Source organism: Oncorhynchus kisutch, linkage group LG22 (genome assembly GCF_002021735.2).
Source record: "Oncorhynchus kisutch isolate 150728-3 linkage group LG22, Okis_V2, whole genome shotgun sequence".
NCBI lineage: Eukaryota > Metazoa > Chordata > Actinopteri > Salmoniformes > Salmonidae > Oncorhynchus > Oncorhynchus kisutch.
Genome location: NC_034195.2, coordinates 55,153,490 through 55,173,489, shown reverse-complemented (window position 1 = coordinate 55,173,489; position 20,000 = coordinate 55,153,490). Strand labels below are relative to the sequence as shown.

The following is a 20,000-nucleotide window of genomic DNA, read 5'->3' as shown; positions in this document are numbered from 1 at the left end:
GTCCATTAACTAGCCTTGAGGATGGGGGGGGGGGGGGGCATTAACCAGCCTTGAAGATGGGAGGGGGGGGGGTCCAATAACCAGCCTTGAGGATTGGAGGGGTCCATTAACTAGCCTTGAGGATTGGGGGGGTCCATTAACCAGCCTTGAGGATTGGAGGGGTCCATTAACTAGTCTTGAGGGTGGTGGGGGGTCCATTAACTAGCCTTGAGGATGGGGGGGGGTCCATTAACCAGCCTTGAGGATTGGAGGGGTCCATTAACCAGCCTTCAGGATTGGGGGGTACATTAACTAGCCTTGAGGATTGGAGGGGTCCATTAACCAGCCTTGAGGATTGGGGGGTACATTAACTAGCCTTGAGGATTGGGGGGGGGGGTCCATTAACTAGCCTTGAGGATTGGAGGGGGGTCCATTAACTAACCTTGAGGATTGGGGGGGTCCATTAACCAGCCTTGCGGATTGGAGGGGGGTCCATATTAAAATAAAAATCCTTCCCTAACTGTTCCTATTTGCTGTAGTCTGTATGTTCACACACAAAGACACCCAGGGAGTGGCTTGCTAGAATGATTGCTGTTTAGATGGTGGTCTGCCTCGCCTAAAGGGTGCAGCTCTCTCTTTCTCTCTCTGTGTGTCTCTCTCTCTCTGTCTCTCTCTGTCTCTGTCTCTTGCTCTCTCTCTCTGTGTCTGTCTCTCTGTCCCTTTGTCTCTGTCTCTCTCGATGCTCCATCGCTCGCTCACTCTCTCTCAATTCAATTCAAGGGGCTTTATTGGCATGGGAAACATGTGTTAACATTGCCAAAGCAAGTGAGGTAGATAATATATAAAGTGAAATAAACAATAAAAATTAACAGTGAACATTACACATACAGAAGTTTCAAAACAATAAAGACATTACAAATGTCATATTACATATACAGTGGGGCAAAAAAGTATTTAGTCAGCCACCAATTGTTAAAAATCTTACAATGTGATTTTCTGGACTTTTTTCCCTCATTTTGTCTGTCATAGTTGAAGTGTACCTATGATGAAAATTACAGGCCTCTCTCATCTTTTTAAGTGGGAGAACTTGCACAATTGGTGGCTGACTAAATACTTTTTTGCCCCACTGTATATACAGTGTTGCAACGATGTACAAATGGTTAAGTGTACACAAGGGAAAATAAATAAGCATAAATATGGGTTGTATTTACAATGGTCTCTCCCTCTCTCTCAGGGCATTTCCTGATGAACAAGTCCGAACACTCCTACTATATTTACCTCCCTCTACAGTACCTGCAGAACTATTTCAACAGTTTCATCTTAAGATAATCTATTGGAAACATTGATTGGTAGCAGCTATAGAATATTTACTGTCCCCCAGTGTATTACCGTGTCTTTACTATCATTAAATTAAGACTTTTAGTTTTTATCAAAGATTCTCTGTAATTAGCATTTCGTGATTAACTAATCAGGCAAATGTAATTAACTAGGAAGTCGGGGCACCAAGGAAAATATTCAGATTTCAAAGTTATAATTTTCCTCATACAACTTTTCTGATATTTTAGTATCTGAACAATTAGCCTTCTTAATTAATGAATTATTTATTTACCTCACGTTAGTCTCATTCCAAACGTCGTAAATTGTTGGTTATCTGCACGAACCCAGTCTTCACTGTGAGTCATGCATACATCAATTATCTTAAATCATTTATTTACTAACTAAGTAATTCATAGAAATCCATAAACAAACAGTAGATAGTTACAAGGAAATGATAAGGGAGTTTCCCTAGTGGGATAAACCAGCATCGCGGTTTATGGTGGACAAAAGGGAAGTGGGGGTCAACTGAGATAAGACAACACACAGTTGATAATTATAACAATTGAAATGCTAATCCTTTGCACATGAACGCTCACTCATTTGGGAACAATTGCAATAAATATATATTTTTACGCTCAGTGTGTCGTTGTGATCTCTGTTGAAAAGTTAGTTTCTGTTGGAGAGTTTGTCCGTCTCTCTCTGTCTGGTTTGAATGGATACTTCAGAGTAACATTCAGCGATGTTGTTGTAGGATGGATGTTTCGGCGGTTGTCGATTCTTTGCGTCTCAATGATAACAAATTCCTAGCTGCAGACTAGTAATTAATATCAAAGACTTGTTCTTATTCTGTCGGCATCGATAGTCTAAGAGTTTAACCACGTGGAATGGTTAAAAGATTCAATCGTCTCAAAACCTGGCCCTCTCGTTATCGAAGTAAGCTGGTCTGCAACCTTTGTCCTCTCGTAATTGAGAGAAACATGGTCTCCTGAGAAATTCTCAAAGTGGGGGTTTTATTCGGGAGTTGCAGAAAAAGGCTGTCTCATGACACCAGGTCCGAACTGTGCTCATGGGCGGTCCTCTGATTTAGTTCAACTAAAAAAGGGAATTGGAGTTTCCTTCATTAAACAGTCCAAAATCACATTACACAATTTTACAAACAGTATCCTCTTCACTCATCCATCTTATACAACAATTAGATTTAAACCTCATATCTGATCCTATTATATAAACAGCGTTATGGTGATGTGGCTCTATTGTCTCCCATGAGTGTCACAAACTGTTACCAAACGGACCAGTTCGTAGCTGGATTCTTCACCGATAATTTTTTATACCTTCTCCAGAACATAAATGTTGTTCGGACCTCAAGTTCTGTGAGGTGGAAGAAATTCATTTGTTTCTCTATGAAAATTCACTCTGTCTCTATACTGTGGCCATGAGGAGATCACCTCTCTCTGACCACAGCAGCCTGTGTGTAGGAGGCAGGGAGAGGGGGGTGGGGCTTGCTGTACCCAAAAAGGGCAACGTCATGACAGTATTGATTGGTAGCAGCTATATAATATTAACTGTCCCTGGTGTTTAAATATTACAGTTACGTATTGGTTACTGGGAACTAAGTTTTGTCTTGTATCTTGAAAGAACAGTCAAACTGAAAGCCTACAACACAATGCTAAGTGGACAGGCTAACAGTTTGAGATCATCCTTTTGATATATGTCCTGACAAAATGTCTCTCATGTTTGTGTTTTACAGAAAGGATTCACACGACCTGACTTTGCAGACATGACCATCTAAAAAGGAACTCTCTTTCTGTCAAGTGGCTGGAAACACGTGAACACTTCAGTGATCAAGGACCGTCTGTCAAACTGAGAACATGGAGTTAGATGGACTACACTATAGAGTTAGATGGACTACACTACAGAGTTAGAAGGACTACACTATAGAGTTAGATGGACTACACTATAGAGTTAGATGGACTACACTATAGAGTTATATATGGACTACACTATAGAGTTAGATGGACTACACTACAGAGTTAGATGGACTACACTATAGAGTTATATATGGACTACACTATAGAGTTAGATGGACTACACTACAGAGTTAGATGGACTACACTACAGACTTAGAAGGACTACACTATAGAGTTAGATGGACTACACTATAGAGTTAGATGGACTACACTACAGAGTTAGATGGACTCTAAAGAAAGTGACAATAAAGATGGAACCTGTATAGGGACGACCTTGCTGTTGTTCTATGATGCCAACGGATCCTCACCTTCCCTTTGTTTTAATGCCGTATGTATTCAAAGCTGTATGTTTGAATGTTTCATGTTGAACGCTGTATGGCCTTTATGGTGGATTCAGGGACCTTTTCTTCTCTCTTAATGCAACAAATCATACTGCTGTAACTAATCATGACTCTTACAGTTTCTCCTGCCCCACCCAGAGATGGTTTTGGCATCAATCCCAAAGACCTCTGTACTCCGTTATGTTAACCTGGTCCCAGATCTGTTTGTGCTGTACAGCCAACTCCTATGGTCATTGTCACAAGACGGCACACAACTGATCTGGGACCAGGCTACTATTTTGTAGCTCTTAACGGTAACACTGACTTGGTACCAAAGCAGCTGTTACAGCCCCCACCCATGTCTGACTACAGATAGCAGCTACTGTAAGGGATGGCTTGCTCTGTGGAATGAAACAGTTCTCTTTTATACCATCAATGGTGCTTGTACTAAGTGGTTGAATTATTGATGTTGTTTATTGTGTTTTTGTATTTTTTTTTTTTTTGTGTTGTCTAGGGGGTTTATTTCTCAGACAAAACCAGAGTTCATCACTGATAATTATAATGAGTTATAAACCAGAATATCACAGCGTTATAATGAGTTATAAACCAGAATATCACAGCGTTATAATGAGTTATAAACCAGAATATCACAGCGTTATAATGAGTTATAAACCAGAATATCACAGCGTTATAATGAGTTATAAACCAGAGTAATCACTGAGAGTTACAATGAGACATAAATTAGAACTTGAATGAATGTTTTTATGAATGTGTGGGGAAAAAATGGGACTACTGATGCATGAATGTCCTGGAATTATGATTCAGCTTTACAGGAACGTTATGAAGTAGCCTACATGTTGAATATAGATTTATAAATGGATCCTTTCTTGTTTTCAACAACGTTAGTTTTACAAGTTAAGCGGATTTGTCATATCAAACTCATATGTCAATGCAATGTTTTAAGTTGATCACTTGTCATGACATACTGTTTGTTTTAATGTCTGGGGTGTTGTCATGTATTTTCTGGATTGAGTCAACAAACATAGTCCAATATTTATGTTTTTAAGGCTTTGAGGGGGGGGAGGGAGCATGTGTTCGTTGTTATTCTCTTTAAGAGAATGCTGTAATATCGGATTTGGGGGGGGGGGGGGGAGCATGTGTTCGTTGTTATTCTCTTTAAGAGAATGCTGTAATATCGGATTTGGGGGGGGGGGGGGGAGCATGTGTTCGTTGTTATTCTCTTTAAGAGAATGCTGTAATATCGGATTTGGGGGGGGGGGGGGGAGCATGTGTTCGTTGTTATTCTCTTTAAGAGAATGCTGTAATATCGGATTTGGGGGGGGGGGAGGGAGCATGTGTTCGTTGTTATTCTCTTTAAGAGAATGCTGTAATATCGGATTTGTATCTTAGGATGATGTAAATATAACAAGTTTTGTAAACAGAGCATACAAGTGCAATGGGATCCCAAATGATTGACATCCTTGATAAAGACGAGTAAAACTAACTGTATAAAAGACATCATTCATATACGGAAGCTATTATTTTATTATTTTATACTATACTGATACAACACCACTGGTGGGCGTGGCCAAAGTGCTCTGTTTTCATGTCATCTGACCACAGCACTGGTTCCAATCCAAGTGCCAATGCTGTTTATCCAACTCCAGGATTGTACATTTGTTGGATAACATGGAAATAGAGCTCTTTGGCCACACATACACCAGTGGTATGTATATATATATATATATATATATGCTTTGGCATCTAAATGAAAATGTGTACGAAGAAAAGATCCCCATACTTACTGTAAAATATGCTGGTGGATCTTTGTTGTTATGGGGATATTTTCCTTTCACTGGTTCTTGTTAATAATCACAATTTTGCAATGGCCGTCTCTGTTTCCGGACTTGAAACACATTGAAAACCTTTTCATTTTTTGACATTTTAATTACACCTTTATTTAACCAGGTAGGCTAGTTGAGAACACCTTTATTTAACCAGGTAGGCTAGTTGAGAACACCTTTATTTAACCAGGTAGGCTAGTTGAGAACACCTTTATTTAACCAGGTAGGCTAGTTGAGAACACCTTTATTTAACCAGGTAGGCTAGTTGAGAACACCTTTATTTAACCAGGTAGGCTAGTTGAGAACACCTTTATTTAACCAGGTAGGCTAGTTGAGAACACCTTTATTTAACCAGGTAGGCTAGTTGAGAACACCTTTATTTAACCAGGTAGGCTAGTTGAGAACACCTTTATTTAACCAGGTAGGCTAGTTGAGAACACCTTTATTTAACCAGGTAGGCTAGTTGAGAACACCTTTATTTAACCAGGTAGGCTAGTTGAGAACACCTTTATTTAACCAGGTAGGCTAGTTGAGAACACCTTTATTTAACCAGGTAGGCTAGTTGAGAACACCTTTATTTAACCAGGTAGGCTAGTTGAGAACACCTTTATTTAACCAGGTAGGCTAGTTGAGAACACCTTTATTTAACCAGGTAGGCTAGTTGAGAACACCTTTATTTAACCAGGTAGGCTAGTTGAGAACAAGTTCTCATTTACAACTGAGACCTGGCCAAGATAAAGCAAAGCAGTGCGACAAAAAACAACAACACAGAGTTACACATGGAGTAAACAAACATACAGTCAAAAAATAAGTCTATATATGATGTGAGCAAATGGCGTGAGGAGGTAAGGCAAAAAATAGGCCATAGTAGCAAAGTAATTACAATTTACACTGTAGTGATAGATGTGCAGATGATGATGTGCAAGTTTGAAATGAAGAGGGCCAGTCCATAAATGCAGATGAAGGATATCAAGGATCTGGAAAGATTCTGTATGGAGGAACAGTCCAAGATCCCTCCCACTGTGTTCTCCAACTCATAAAACATTTGACAGAAAAGTTCAGTGCTGTTATCCTCGCATGGTGAGGTATTGAAAGGTATTGAAAACAAGTGTCAATAATTGTTTTATTACTTGTTAACAAGATCAGTTTTTTTTCTGAGCAATTGTAGTAGTATACATTAGTATAATTTCCCAAATTTTTTGGATCATACAATATAGCATTTTACATTTTACAATGATTTTATAGAGTCATTTTTGCTCATCTTTATCAAGGGTGTCACTAATTATGGACCGCACTGTATTTAAATAAGACGTTCCTCCTGAAAGGTCTTGTTCAACTCTATTTTTGGTATTGATATATATTCAATGGGTAAATATAAAGCAAGTTTATATATTTGAACTCTATTCTCTTCGTAAAGTATGTTCTAATGAATATTGGTATTAGAATAGCATGAATGTTTTGATAAAATATATTTCACGCGTTGACATCTGATCTGCTGTGTCTATAATTGGACCATGAGACTACTCTTAACTCTATCTAACATATGGAAAACATTATTTTTTTTTGTACGTCGTGCTTTTTAACTGTTCACTGTGGATGTGTGTCAAATAAACATATTTTATAACTAATAAAGACAAAGTAATTAAATGGGTTTTGTTATTGAGATTTCATATCAACAAGGGTCAGTAGTTTTTCTTGACCAAGTTGCCTGACCAACAGTTGACCAAGTTATCTGACCAAGTTACCTGACCAACAGTTGACCAAGTTGCCTGACCAACAGTTGACCAAGTTATCTGACCAAGTTGCCTGACCAACAGTTGACCAAGTTACCTGACCAACAGTTGACCAAGTTGCCTGACTAACAGTTGACCAAGTTATCTGACCAAGTTACCTGACCAACAGTTGACCAAGGTACCTGACCAACAGTTGACCAAGTTGCCTGACCAACAGTTGACCAAGTTATCTGACCAAGTTACCTGACCAACAGTTGACCAAGTTACCTGACCAACAGTTGACCAAGTTGCCTGACCAACAGTTGACCAAGTTGCCTGACCAACAGTTGACCAAGGTACCTGACCAACAGTTGACCAAGTTACCTGACCAACAGTTGACCAAGGTACCTGACCAATAGTTGACCAAGTTACCTGACCAACAGTTGACCAAGTTACCTGACCAACAGTTGACCAAGTTACCTGACTAACAGTTGACCAAGTTACCTGACCAATAGTTGACCAAGGTACCTGACCAATAGTTGACCAAGTTACCTGACCAACAGTTGACCAAGTTACCTGACCAACAGTTGACCAAGTTACCTGACCAACAGTTGACCAAGGTACCTGACCAACAGTTGACCAAGTTACCTGACTAACAGTTGACCAAGTGGCCTGACCAACAGTTGACCAAGTTACCTGACTAACAGTTGACAAAGTTACCTGACCAACAGTTTACCAAGTTACCTGACCAAGTTACCTGACCAACAGTTGACCAAGTTACCTGACTAACAGTTGACAAAGTTACCTGACCAACAGTTTACCAAGTTACCTGACCAAGTTACCTGACCAACAGTTGACCAAGTTACCTGACCAACAGTTGACCAAGTTACCTGACCAACAGTTGACCAAGGTACCTGACCAATAGTTGACCAAGTTACCTGACCAACAGTTGACCAAGTTACCTGACCAACAGTTGACCAAGTTACCTGACTAACAGTTGACCAAGTTACCTGACCAATAGTTGACCAAGGTACCTGACCAATAGTTGACCAAGTTACCTGACCAACAGTTGACCAAGTTACCTGACCAACAGTTGACCAAGTTACCTGACCAACAGTTGACCAAGGTACCTGACCAACAGTTGACCAAGTTACCTGACTAACAGTTGACCAAGTGGCCTGACCAACAGTTGACCAAGTTACCTGACTAACAGTTGACAAAGTTACCTGACCAACAGTTTACCAAGTTACCTGACCAAGTTACCTGACCAACAGTTGACCAAGTTACCTGACTAACAGTTGACAAAGTTACCTGACCAACAGTTTACCAAGTTACCTGACCAAGTTACCTGACCAACAGTTGACCAAGTTACCTGACCAACAGTTGACCAAGTTACCTGACCAACAGTTGACCAAGTTACCTGACCAAGAGATCAAGATCCATTTAGATTTATTAGAAATACCCTCTGAAGACCAGTTTTTTTTTAGATTTATAAGGATGGCAATGAGTGACTATATTTGAAATAATATTATTAGTTTGGGCCCTAGTTTTTCCTGTTCAGGTCACGTGTTCGGGAAAAACGCCTGCTCTTTCATAACAGGATGAAGCAGAAGACTGGCAATAGTCGTGTTTGAAAGCATCAATTCTGACAGATCTACATATCAACCCTTGCATCCAAAATAATGGACTCATTATGATTTTGTAGATCAGTGATTCTGAACAGGTGGTGAACTGCAATTGAGTAAAATGGTTGCTCTCAAACACTACTTGTGAGTTTTCATCCCTGTCATTTTTATGCAAAAAGCTGGTGCTCAGAGAAAATATAATTATACAGTTCCAACCTCTAAAGGGTTAACCTTTATATCTGGCCCAGCATCCTGGATTATCTCATAGCAGTGATATATGTGCAAAGAGCAAACAACAAGCTGCACAAGAACTCACTGTAATGGTCCAGGTTACAAAGTGGCTCAGTGACTCACTACTGTAACGGTCCAGGTTACAAAGTGGCTCAGTGACTCACTACTGTAATGGTCCAGGTTACAAAGTGGCTCAGTGACTCACTACTGTAATGGTCCAGGTTACAAAGTGGCTCAGTGACTCACTACTGTAATGGTCCAGGTTACAAAGTGGCTCAGTGACTCACTACTGTAATGGTCCAGGTTACAAAGTGGCTCAGTGACTCACTACTGTAATGGTCCAGGCTACAAAGTGGCTCAGTGATTCACTACTGTAATGGTCCAGGTTACAAAGTGGCTCAGTGACTCACTACTGTATTGGTCCAGGTTACAAAGTGGCTCAGTGACTCACTACTGTAACGGTCCAGGTTACATAGTGACTCAGTGACTCACTACTGTAATGGTCCAGGTTACATAGTGACTCAATACTGTAATGGTCCAGGTTACATAGTGACTCAGTGACTCACTACTGTAATGGTCCAGGTTACATAGTGACTCAGTGACTCACTACTGTAACGGTCCAGGTTACATAGTGACTCACTACTGTAATGGTCCAGGTTACATAGTGGCTCAGTGACTCACTACTGTAATGGTCCAGGTTACAAAGTGGCTCAGTGACTCACTACTGTAACGGTCCAGGTTACATAGTGACTCACTACTGTATTGGTCCAGGTTACAAAGTGGCTCAGTGACTCACTACTGTAACGGTCCAGGTTACATAGTGACTCAGTGACTCACTACTGTGACGGTCCAGGTTACATAGTGACTCACTACTGTAATGGTCCAGGTTACATAGTGGCTCAGTGACTCACTACTGTAATGGTCCAGGTTACAAAGTGGCTCAGTGACTCACTACTGTAACGGTCCAGGTTACATAGTGATTCACTACTGTAATGGTCCAGGTTACATAGTGACTCACTACTGTAATGGTCCAGGTTACATAGTGACTCACTACTGTAATGGTCCAGGTTACATAGTGACTCAGTGACTCACTACTGTAATGGTTCAGGTTACATAGTGACTCAGTGACTCACTACTGTAATGGTCCAGGTTACAAAGTGGCTCAGTGACTCGTGTTTGCATCTCAATGTGAAAAAAACTGTTTGCATGTTCTTCACAAAGAGGGCAACAAGATGCTACTGAACCAGATGTCTATGTGTCAGGGGAGAAGCTCCAGGTGGTATCTGATTTTAAGTACCTTGGCATCATACTTGATTCCAACCTCTCTTTTAAAAAGCATGTGAAAAAGGTCATTCAGATAACCAAATTCAACCTAGCTAATTTCCGATTTATACGAAATTTTTGACTGCAGAGGTAGCAAAACTGTACTTCAAATCTATGATACTCCCCCACTTAACATACTGCTTGACTAGTTGGGCCCAAGCTTGCTGTACAACATTAAAACCTATTCAGTCTGTCTACAAACAGGCTCTCAAAGTGCTTGATAGGAAGCCCAATAGCCATCATCACTGTTACATCCTTAAAGCATGAGCTCTTGAGTTGGGAAAATCTTGTGCAAGACACCGACGCATGTCTTGTATTCAAGATCCTAAATGGCCTGGCTCCTCCCCCTCCACTCAGTATTTTTGTTAAACAGAAAACCCAAACATATGGCAGCAGATCCACAAGGTCTGCCATGAGAGGTGACTGTATAGGTCCCTTAAGGAAAAGCACCTTTAGTAAATCTGCATTCTCTGTGAGAGCTTCCCTTGTCTGGAATACACTGCCTTCAGACACACATAACTGCACCACTTATCACACTTTCACAAGATGTATGAATACATGGCTAAAGGTCAATCAGATTTGTGAACATAATCCTTGGCTGTGTATTGCCGCCTTCCATGTTGTCTGTTGTATGTAGCTTGTGAGGTGTGGAAACACTTTGTTGCTTTTATGAATTTTGTCTTGCTGCTTTTTGTTCTATGTTGCTCTGTCTGTATGCTATGTCTTGCTTGTTCTATGTTGCTCTGTCTGTATGCTATGTCTTGCTTGTTCTATGTTGCTCTGTCTGTATGCTATGTCTTGCTTGTCCTATGTTTCTCTGTCTGTATGCTATGTCTTGCTTGTTCTATGTTGCTCTGTCTGTATGCTATGTCTTGCTTGTCCTATGTTGCTCTGTCTGTATGCTATGTCTTGCTTGTTCTATGTTGCTCTGCGTTTGCTCACTGCTCAATAATTGTCTATATTGTAATTGTTTTAAATATTGTTCTGTGTAGGTGTCACGCCCTGGTCAAAGTATTATTGTGTTTGTCTTTATTTATTTGGTCAGGCCGGGGTGTGACATGGGTTTATTGTGGTGTGTTTTGTCTTGGGGTTTTGTTAGTTATTGGGTGTGTGGCTTAGTGGAGGTATCTAGCAAAGGCTGTCTATGGCTGTCTGGAGTGGTTCTCAATCAGAGGCAGGTGTTTATCGTTGTCTCTGATTGGGAACCATATTTAGGCAGGCATATTCTTTGAGTGTTTTGTGGGTGATTGTTCCTGTCTCTGTGTTTTGCACCAGATAGGGCTGTTTCGGTTTTCACGGTTCATTATTTTGTAGTTTCTTCATGTATAGTTTTTTCCTTCATTAAAATATCATGAATCATCATCACGCTGCATTTTGGTCCGATCCTTGCTATACCTATTCGTCAGAAGAGGAGATAGAAGAATGCCATTACAGTAGGGGGCAGTATTTTGATGTTTGGATGAAAAACGTACCCAAATTAAACTGCCTATTTCTCGGGCCGAGAACCTATAATATGCATATAATTGTCAGATTAGGATGGACAACACTCTAAAGTTTCCAAAACTGTCAAAATATTGTCTGTGAGTATAACAGAACTGATATTGCAGGCGAAAACCTGAGGAAAATCCAACCCGGAAGTGCTGTTTTTCCTGAAAGCTCTCTGTTCCATTGCCTGCCTTCACTCATTTTAAAGGGACCATATTCCTTTTCCTATGGCCTCCCCATGGTGTGAACAGTCTTTAGACATAGTTTCAGGCTTTTATTTTGAAAAATGAGCGAGAAAGATCACATCGTGTCAGTGTATGGCTGGGTGCCAGCAGCGTTTTGCATGCGCAACAGCTTGGAGCAGACATTTCTCTCTCTCTCTTATTGAAGAAGCTACAGTCCCGGGTTGAAATATTATCGATTATATATTGTAAAAACAACCTTAGGATTGATTAGAAAAAAAGTTTGACATGTTTCTACGAACTTTACGGATGCTATTTGTAATTTTCATCTGCGATGTCGTGACCGCTCGAGCCTGTGGATTTCTGAACATAACGCGGCAACAAAATGGAGGTATTTTGGATATAAAATCATCTTTATGGAACAAAAGTAACATTTATTGTGTAACTGGGAGTCTTGTGAGTGAAAACATCCAAAGATCATCAAAGGTAAGAGATTTATTTGATTGCTTTTCTGACCAATCTACTTGGCAGCTAGCTCCCACAGTTGATTTCTTCAAAACAAGCTGCTATTGCAGATTCAGTCTTCCCAGCCTGGTGCAGGTCTACAATTTTGTTTCTGGTAACAAGTTCAATCCGGTGCCATTAATACAGGTAATGAGTGGAGGACAGAGGAGCCTCTTAAAGAAGTTACAGGTCTGTGAGAGCCAGAAATCTTGCTTGTTTGTAAGTGACCAAATACTTATTTTCCACCATAATTTGCAAATAAATTCATTAAAAATCCTACAATGTGATTTTCTGGATTTCTTTTTGCTTTCATTTTGTCTGTCATAGTTGAAGTGTACCTATGATGAAAATTACAGGCCTCTCTCACCTTTAAGTGGGAGAACTTGCACAATTGGTGGCTGACTAATTACTTTTTTTGCCCCACTGTATATACAAATAAATACGAACTCGTTGAGAAATAAAATGTTAGAATTGCCAACAAGCTGCGTCAACCATAAACTAAAAGTACAGCTATCAGAAAGTAAATTACAGTATAAAAAAAAACATATGAATAGCGTTTTATAAATAATGTTTTGATTCATAGGGGTTGGGTTAAATACGAGAGACATATTTAAGTTGAATGCATTCAGTTTTGCAACTGACTACCCCTTTCCCTTCCCTTCTTTGGTGCATTTAACTGCCCGAAAATGCCTTTATTGAAGTAATTTCCTTAGTAGGTGACGTCAGAGGTCAGCATGTGGGGTAGTTGGAGCCTGGGGATGATAGACAAGTTTCCCGCTAGTAATTACCAGTTGTAGGGCCATTCAAGTGGATTGTTTCCAGTGATAGGGAGTGGGAGGGAGGGAGTGGAAGAAGGGTGTGGTTGCCCTTAATTACACATACAAAACTAACATCAAAAACATGCATGTCTGGTTGAGGGTTGATGAGAGATGAACTGCTTCTCCTAGTTTTCATGAGAAATATTACTGTGAAAATTCCAGATTGCATAATCAAATAACATTCGAAACAAATTTCAAATCAAATGTATTTATAAAGTCCTTCGTACATCAGCTGATATCTCAAAGTGCTGTACAGAAACCCAGCCTATAACCCCAAACAGCAAGCAATGCAGGTGTAGAAGCACGGTGGCTAGGAAAAACTCCCTAGAAAGGCAAAAACCTAGGAAGAAACCTAGAGGAACCAGGCTATGTGGGGTGGCCAGTCCTCTTCTGGCTGTGCCGGGTGGAGATTATAACAGAACATGGCCAAGATGTTCAAATGTTCATAAATGAGCAGCATGGTCAAATAATAATAATCACAGGCAGAACAGTTGAAACTGGAGCAGCAGCATGGCCAGGTGGACTGGGGACAACAAGGTGTCATGTCAGGTAGTCCTGAGGCATGGTCCTAGGGCTCAGGTCCTCCGAGAGAGAGAAAGAAAGAGAGAATTAGAGAGAGCATACTTAAATTCACACAGGACACTGGATAGGACAGGAGAAGTACTCCAGATATAACAAACTGACCCTAGCCCCCGACACAAACTACTGCAGCATAAATACTGGAGGCTGAGACAGGAGGGGTCAGGAGACACTGTGGCCCCATCTGATGACACCCCCGGACAGGGCCAAACAGGAAGGATATAACCCCACCCACTTTGCCAAAGCACAGCCCCCACACCACTAGAGGGATATCTTCAACCACCAACTTACCATCCTGAGACAATGCCGAGTATAGCCCACAAATATCTCCGCCACGGCACAACCCAAGGGGGGGCGCCAACCCAGACAGGAAGATCACATCAGTGACTCAACCCACTCAAGTGACGCACCCCTCCTAGGCATGGTATGAAAGAGCCCTTGTAAGCCAGTGACTCAGCCCCTGTAATAACATTCAGCTCAGACACCCGTACATACCCCAGAAGACATTCCTCCAGGGGTCTCTTCTGACACCCGTACATACCCCACAAGACATGCCACCAGGGGTCTCTTCAGACACCCGTACATACCCCACAAGACATGCCACCAGGGGTCTCTTCAGACACCTGTACATACCCCACAAGACATGACACCAGGGTCTCTTCAGACACCCGTACATACCCCACAAGACATGCCACCAGGGGTCTCTTCACAGTCCCAAAACAAATTCACGGCAACACACAGTATTATCCAGAGGCCATGATTCTATGGAACTACCCTACCATCTCCAATTTTTTTAATTTTACCTTTATTTTACTAGGCAAGTCAGTTAAGAACAAATTCTTATTTTCAATGACGGCCTAGGAACAGTGGGTTAACTGAAGTAAACAGTAAAATGACCTTTTTTAAAAAATGGATCAGACAACAACTTATGTAACGGCGGGGACTGTGAGGGGGACACACATGAACACACACAGACACACTTTATTCTTTAGTTGTATTGTTTCATTGTATTTTACATTTGTGTGACTGTCCTTGTCTATCAGTGTATCAGTGCTTTGTTACTTGTGATATTTTGTGTTTTTTTTTGTGGACCCCAAGAAGAGTTAATGGGGATCCCAATAAACAAATAACCCCTAGGGAATGGGGCACTGAGATTATTGTTATGATAAGAAAGCCCCCCCCCCCCAAGTCGAAAAAAGAAACATGAGATTGGTTCGTACAAGCCAAGGCTCGTCCAAGATGAGTTACATATGAAGAAGGGCTGGACTAGTAAACTGCCCTAAACTACAGAAAGGGTTTGATTTGATCGATAAATATTTCTATTGAACATAATTCTAAACAAACATTACGAAATTAGAATGAATGCATTTCCACTTTAACGTAAAAACAAAATTCCAGACTACTGCAGGAGACCACTCAACCACTTCTACTTTTCCACATACAGTTCACATAACAGGTATCTTATACAAATTGCATATAATAGCATGTAGTGTAACTACCAAGGTCATTCAAAACATTTCAGTGAAATGATCATTGGAATCAAATTTTATACACTGAGTGTACAAAACATCTCCTTGATATTGAGTTGCACCCCTTCCCCACTCCCCCCCCCCCCTCCCTTAGAACAGTCTCATTTCGTAGGGGCATGGATTCTACAAGGTGTCGAAAGTGTTCCACAGGGATGCTGGCCCATGTCGCTCCCAATGCTTGCCACAGTTGTGTCAAATTGTCTGGATGTCTTTTGGATGGTGGGCCATTCTTGATACACACTGGAAACTGTTGAGTGTGAAAAACCCAGCAGCGTTGCAGTTCTTTACACAAACCGGTAAAACTGGCATCTACTACCAAACTCCTGTTCAAAGGCACATCAATATTTTATCTTGCCCATTCACCCTCTGAATGGCACACACACAATCCATGTATCAATTGTCTCAAGGCTTAAAAATCCTTATTTAACCCGTCTCCCCTTTATCTACACTGCTGGAAGTGGATTGAACAAGTGACATCAATAAGGGATCATAGCTTTCACCTGGATTCACCTGGTCAGTCTATGTCGTGGATAGAGAGAGCTGGTGTTCCTAATGTTTTGTACACTCAGTGTATATCTGAAAGGTTTAAAATAAAATAAAATCTCAATAAACAGATCAAATCAAACTTGTTTCAAGAACAAAATTATTCACTTAAAAAAAAAAATATATATTGAATATGGAAACATACAACTTCCTGGTGTAGATAGTGTTGGTGAGAGAACCTGTTTTACATTCAGACTGATGTGAAGAGTGAAGAGTAGAAGTTGGAGATCTTGTTCTCCTTTTTTCTTCAGAAGCTATACAGTCTTTCTTAGATGTTGTCCTCTGTAACCAGACAGTAGAAGTCATTGCGAGCTCCGTAGTTGCGCGATCCCAGGTCCGATACATCTATATCCGAGAGTTTGGGCTCAGTCAGGGATGCAGGGACCGAGGGGAACATAGGCAGCACAGGGGCTCTGGATGCCAGTGCCTTGTAGACTGGGAGACGAAGGCCTGGAGAGAAGGAGGGAAGAAACCAGAAGGTGAATGAGGAGATTCACTCATTTGGTTGAAGAAATGTGTGGATCGATGCTGTCGGTCAACAATCTTAGTTCTACGGGGCTTTAGAGTGATTATTATTCTTGAATGACATTATTTTCAACCTTGGAGAAAGCATCGGGGTGGTAGGTTGCCTAGTGGTTAAAGTGGAGGGGTGGCATGTTGCCTAGTGGTTAGAGTGGAGGGGCGGCAGGTTGCCTAGTGGTTAGAGTGGAGGGGTGGCAGGTTGCCTAGTGGTTAGAGTGGAGGGGCGGCAGGTTGCCTAGTGGTTAGAGTGGAGGAGTGGCAGGTAGCCTAGTGGTTAGAGTGGAGGAGTGGCAGGTAGCCTAGTGGTTAGAGTGGAGGGGTGGCAGGTTGCCTAGTGGTTAGAGTGGAGGGGCGGCAGGTTGCCTAGTGGTTAGAGTGGAGGGGCGGCAGGTAGCCTAGTGGGTAGAGTGGAGGGGCGGCAGGTAGCCTAGTGGTTAGAGTGTTAGGCCAGTAACCGAAAGGTTCCTACATTGAATCCCCAAGCTGACAAGGTAAAAATCTGTAGTTCTGCCCCCTGAACAAGGCAGTTAACCCACTGTTCCCTGGTAGGCTGTCATTGTAAATAAGAATTTGTTCTTAACAGACTTGTCTCATCAAAAAAATATTTATATAATAATAACTGTAACAGCAATAATTAAGATTGGCCATGGCACAGGTGACACCTTAATTGGGGAGGACGAGCTCGTGGCTGGAGCGGAACTAGTGGTATACATGGATTCCATGTGTTTGATGTCATTCCATTTGCTCCGTTCCAGACATTATTATGAGCCGTGCGTGGATATGATTACATTACATAACCCAAAACGGTATTGGTCCTGGGGATTACAAGGCCAATTCTATTTTAATTGACTGAATTGAAATTGACCCAATCTGAAATGTAATTTGCATTGTAATCCAGCATCAATTGTACCCAACCCTGTTGCCAGCCATTCACTTGGTTTTACCCAGGTCTCCAACAGGGTCAGGGTCAGGGCGACAGTCCAGGTAGTCTGGGTTGAGGGTGAGCATGGGGTCCTTATCGTCTTGGAAGAGGGTCTGGGGGTCCCCTGCCGTGTCGCTGTGGAACACAACCCTATGAGGCATGGCCAGGGCCAACTCCTTCCAGAACACTGACGAAGGCAGCTGGGGAGACATGGCACAGTATACACAGTCTAGTTAACCAAAATTATTTTCCAATCTGTTCGTTCTGAACAGAACCATTATTTCGTTCCGTTCCACTGTTCTGACCAGCAAAATAAAGTTCTGAACCGGTTCAAACCCCCCAAAAAAAGTAACGGTTTATATCACTCCTTTCTGTTCATTTTTAAACCTCTGATGTCGAGGTTCAGCTCGACATTAAATGACTTCACCAATGAATAAAACAGCTTGCTATGGAACAGGAAAGATATGTACATGCATTGGACAGACAAGTGTAGTGTAGGGTGCAACATGCGACTGAAATTTTGCTGTTAAGGAGAGCTGGGCATCTCGTTGTGATGACATGCATTATCTGAATTAGACCCACAGAATCATACCTATGGAGGAGCGGGTTCTATGGAGGAACTTTGAATGTGTTTGAACTTCTTAAGGGTTGGCTTAGAGATACCTAACGTTGGCTTAGAGATACCTGACGTTGGCTTAGAGATACCTGACGTTGGACCAGAGCTACCTGACGTTGGACCAGAGCTACCTGACGTTGGACCAGAGCTACCTAACGTTGGACTAGAGATACCTGACGTTGGACCAGAGCTAACTAACGTTGGACCAGAGCTACCTAACGTTGGACCAGAGCTACCTAACGTTGGACCAGAGCTACCTGACGTTGGACCAGAGCTACCTAACGTTGGACCAGAGCTACCTGACGTTGGACCAGAGCTAACTAACGTTGGACCAGAGCTACCTAACGTTGGACCAGGGCTACCTAACGTTGGACCAGAGCTACCTAACGTTGGACCAGAGCTACCTGACGTTGGACCAGAGCTACCTAACGTTGGACCAGAGCTACCTAACGTTGGACCAGAGCTACCTAACGTTGGACCAGAGCTACCTGACGTTGGACCAGAGCTACCTGACGTTGGACTAGAGCTACCTGACGTTGGACTAGAGCTACCTAACGTTGGACCAGAGCTACCTAACGTTGGACCAGAGCTACCTGACGTTGGACCAGAGCTACCTGACGTTGGACTAGAGCTACCTAACGTTGGACCAGAGCTACCTAACGTTGGACCAGAGCTACCTGACGTTGGACCAGAGCTACCTAACGTTGGACCAGAGCTACCTGACGTTGGACCAGAGCTACCTGACGTTGGACCAGAGCTACCTAACGTTGGACTAGAGCTACCTAACGTTGGACTAGAGCTACCTAACGTTGGACCAGAGCTACCTGACGTTGGACCAGAGCTACCTAACGTTGGACCAGAGCTACCTGACGTTGGACCAGAGCTACCTGACGTTGGACCAGAGCTACCTGACGTTGGACCAGAGCTACCTGACGTTGGACCAGAGCTACCTGACGTTGGACCAGAGCTACCTAACGTTGGACCAGAGCTACCTAACGTTGGACCAGAGCTACCTGACGTTGGACCAGAGCTACCTGACGTTGGACTAGAGCTACCTAACGTTGGACCAGAGCTACCTAACGTTGGACCAGAGCTACCTGACGTTGGACCAGAGCTACCTGACGTTGGACTAGAGCTACCTAACGTTGGACCAGAGCTACCTAACGTTGGACCAGAGCTACCTGACGTTGGACCAGAGCTACCTAACGTTGGACCAAAGCTACCTGACGTTGGACCAGAGCTACCTGACGTTGGACCAGAGCTACCTAACGTTGGACTAGAGCTACCTAACGTTGGACTAGAGCTACCTAACGTTGGACCAGAGCTACCTGACGTTGGACCAGAGCTACCTAACGTTGGACCAGAGCTACCTGACGTTGGACCAGAGCTACCTGACGTTGGACCAGAGCTACCTGACGTTGGACCAGAGCTACCTAACGTTGGACCAGAGCTACCTGACGTTGGACCAGAGCTACCTGACGTTGGACCAGAGCTACCTGACGTTGGACCAGAGCTACCTGACGTTGGACCAGAGCTACCTAACGTTGGACCAGAGCTACCTAACGTTGGACCAGAGCTACCTAACGTTGGACCAGAGCTACCTAACGGTGGACCAGAGCTACCTAAAGTTGGACTAGAGCTACATAACGTTGGACCAGAGCTACATAACGTTGGACCAGAGCTACCTAACATTGTACCAGAGCTACCTAAAGTTGAACTAGAGCTACCTAACGTTGGACTAGAGCTACCTAATGTTGGACTAGAGCTACCTAACGTTGGACTTGAGCTACCTAACGTTGGACTAGAGCTACCTAACATTGGACCAGAGCTACCTAACGTTGGACTACAGCTACCTAACATTGGACTAGAGCTACCTAACGTTGGACTAGAGCTACCTAACGTTGGACTAGAGCTACCTAACGTTGGACCAGAGCTACCTAACGTTGGACTAGAGCTACCTAACGTTGCAGGGCTACCTAACG

General features: G+C 42.4%; 2 protein-coding genes across 4 annotated transcripts in view; one reads left to right on the top strand and one right to left on the bottom strand.

The window, feature by feature from the left end:
• Positions 1–4,717, top strand: part of LOC109879456 (plakophilin-3) — a 51,017-nt gene extending 46,300 nt beyond the window's left edge. For all 3 annotated transcript variants that reach the window (XM_031801550.1, XM_031801551.1, XM_031801549.1), the window contains one exon: positions 3,044–4,717. In XM_031801550.1, the coding sequence (XP_031657410.1) occupies positions 3,044–3,085 (42 nt within the window). In that variant the 3' untranslated portion in view covers positions 3,086–4,717. The remainder of the gene's footprint in view (positions 1–3,043) is intronic.
• Positions 4,718–14,817: 10,100 nt separating this feature from the next.
• sigirr (single immunoglobulin and toll-interleukin 1 receptor (TIR) domain) overlaps positions 14,818–20,000 on the bottom strand; it is a 15,097-nt gene continuing 9,914 nt past the window's right edge. Inside the window, exons 8-9 of the mRNA XM_020471624.2 lie at positions 17,425–17,602; positions 14,818–16,408 (exon numbers count right to left, since the gene is read on the bottom strand). Of these exons, the coding sequence (XP_020327213.2) occupies positions 16,227–16,408; positions 17,425–17,602 (360 nt within the window). The 3' untranslated portion in view covers positions 14,818–16,226. The remainder of the gene's footprint in view (positions 16,409–17,424; positions 17,603–20,000) is intronic.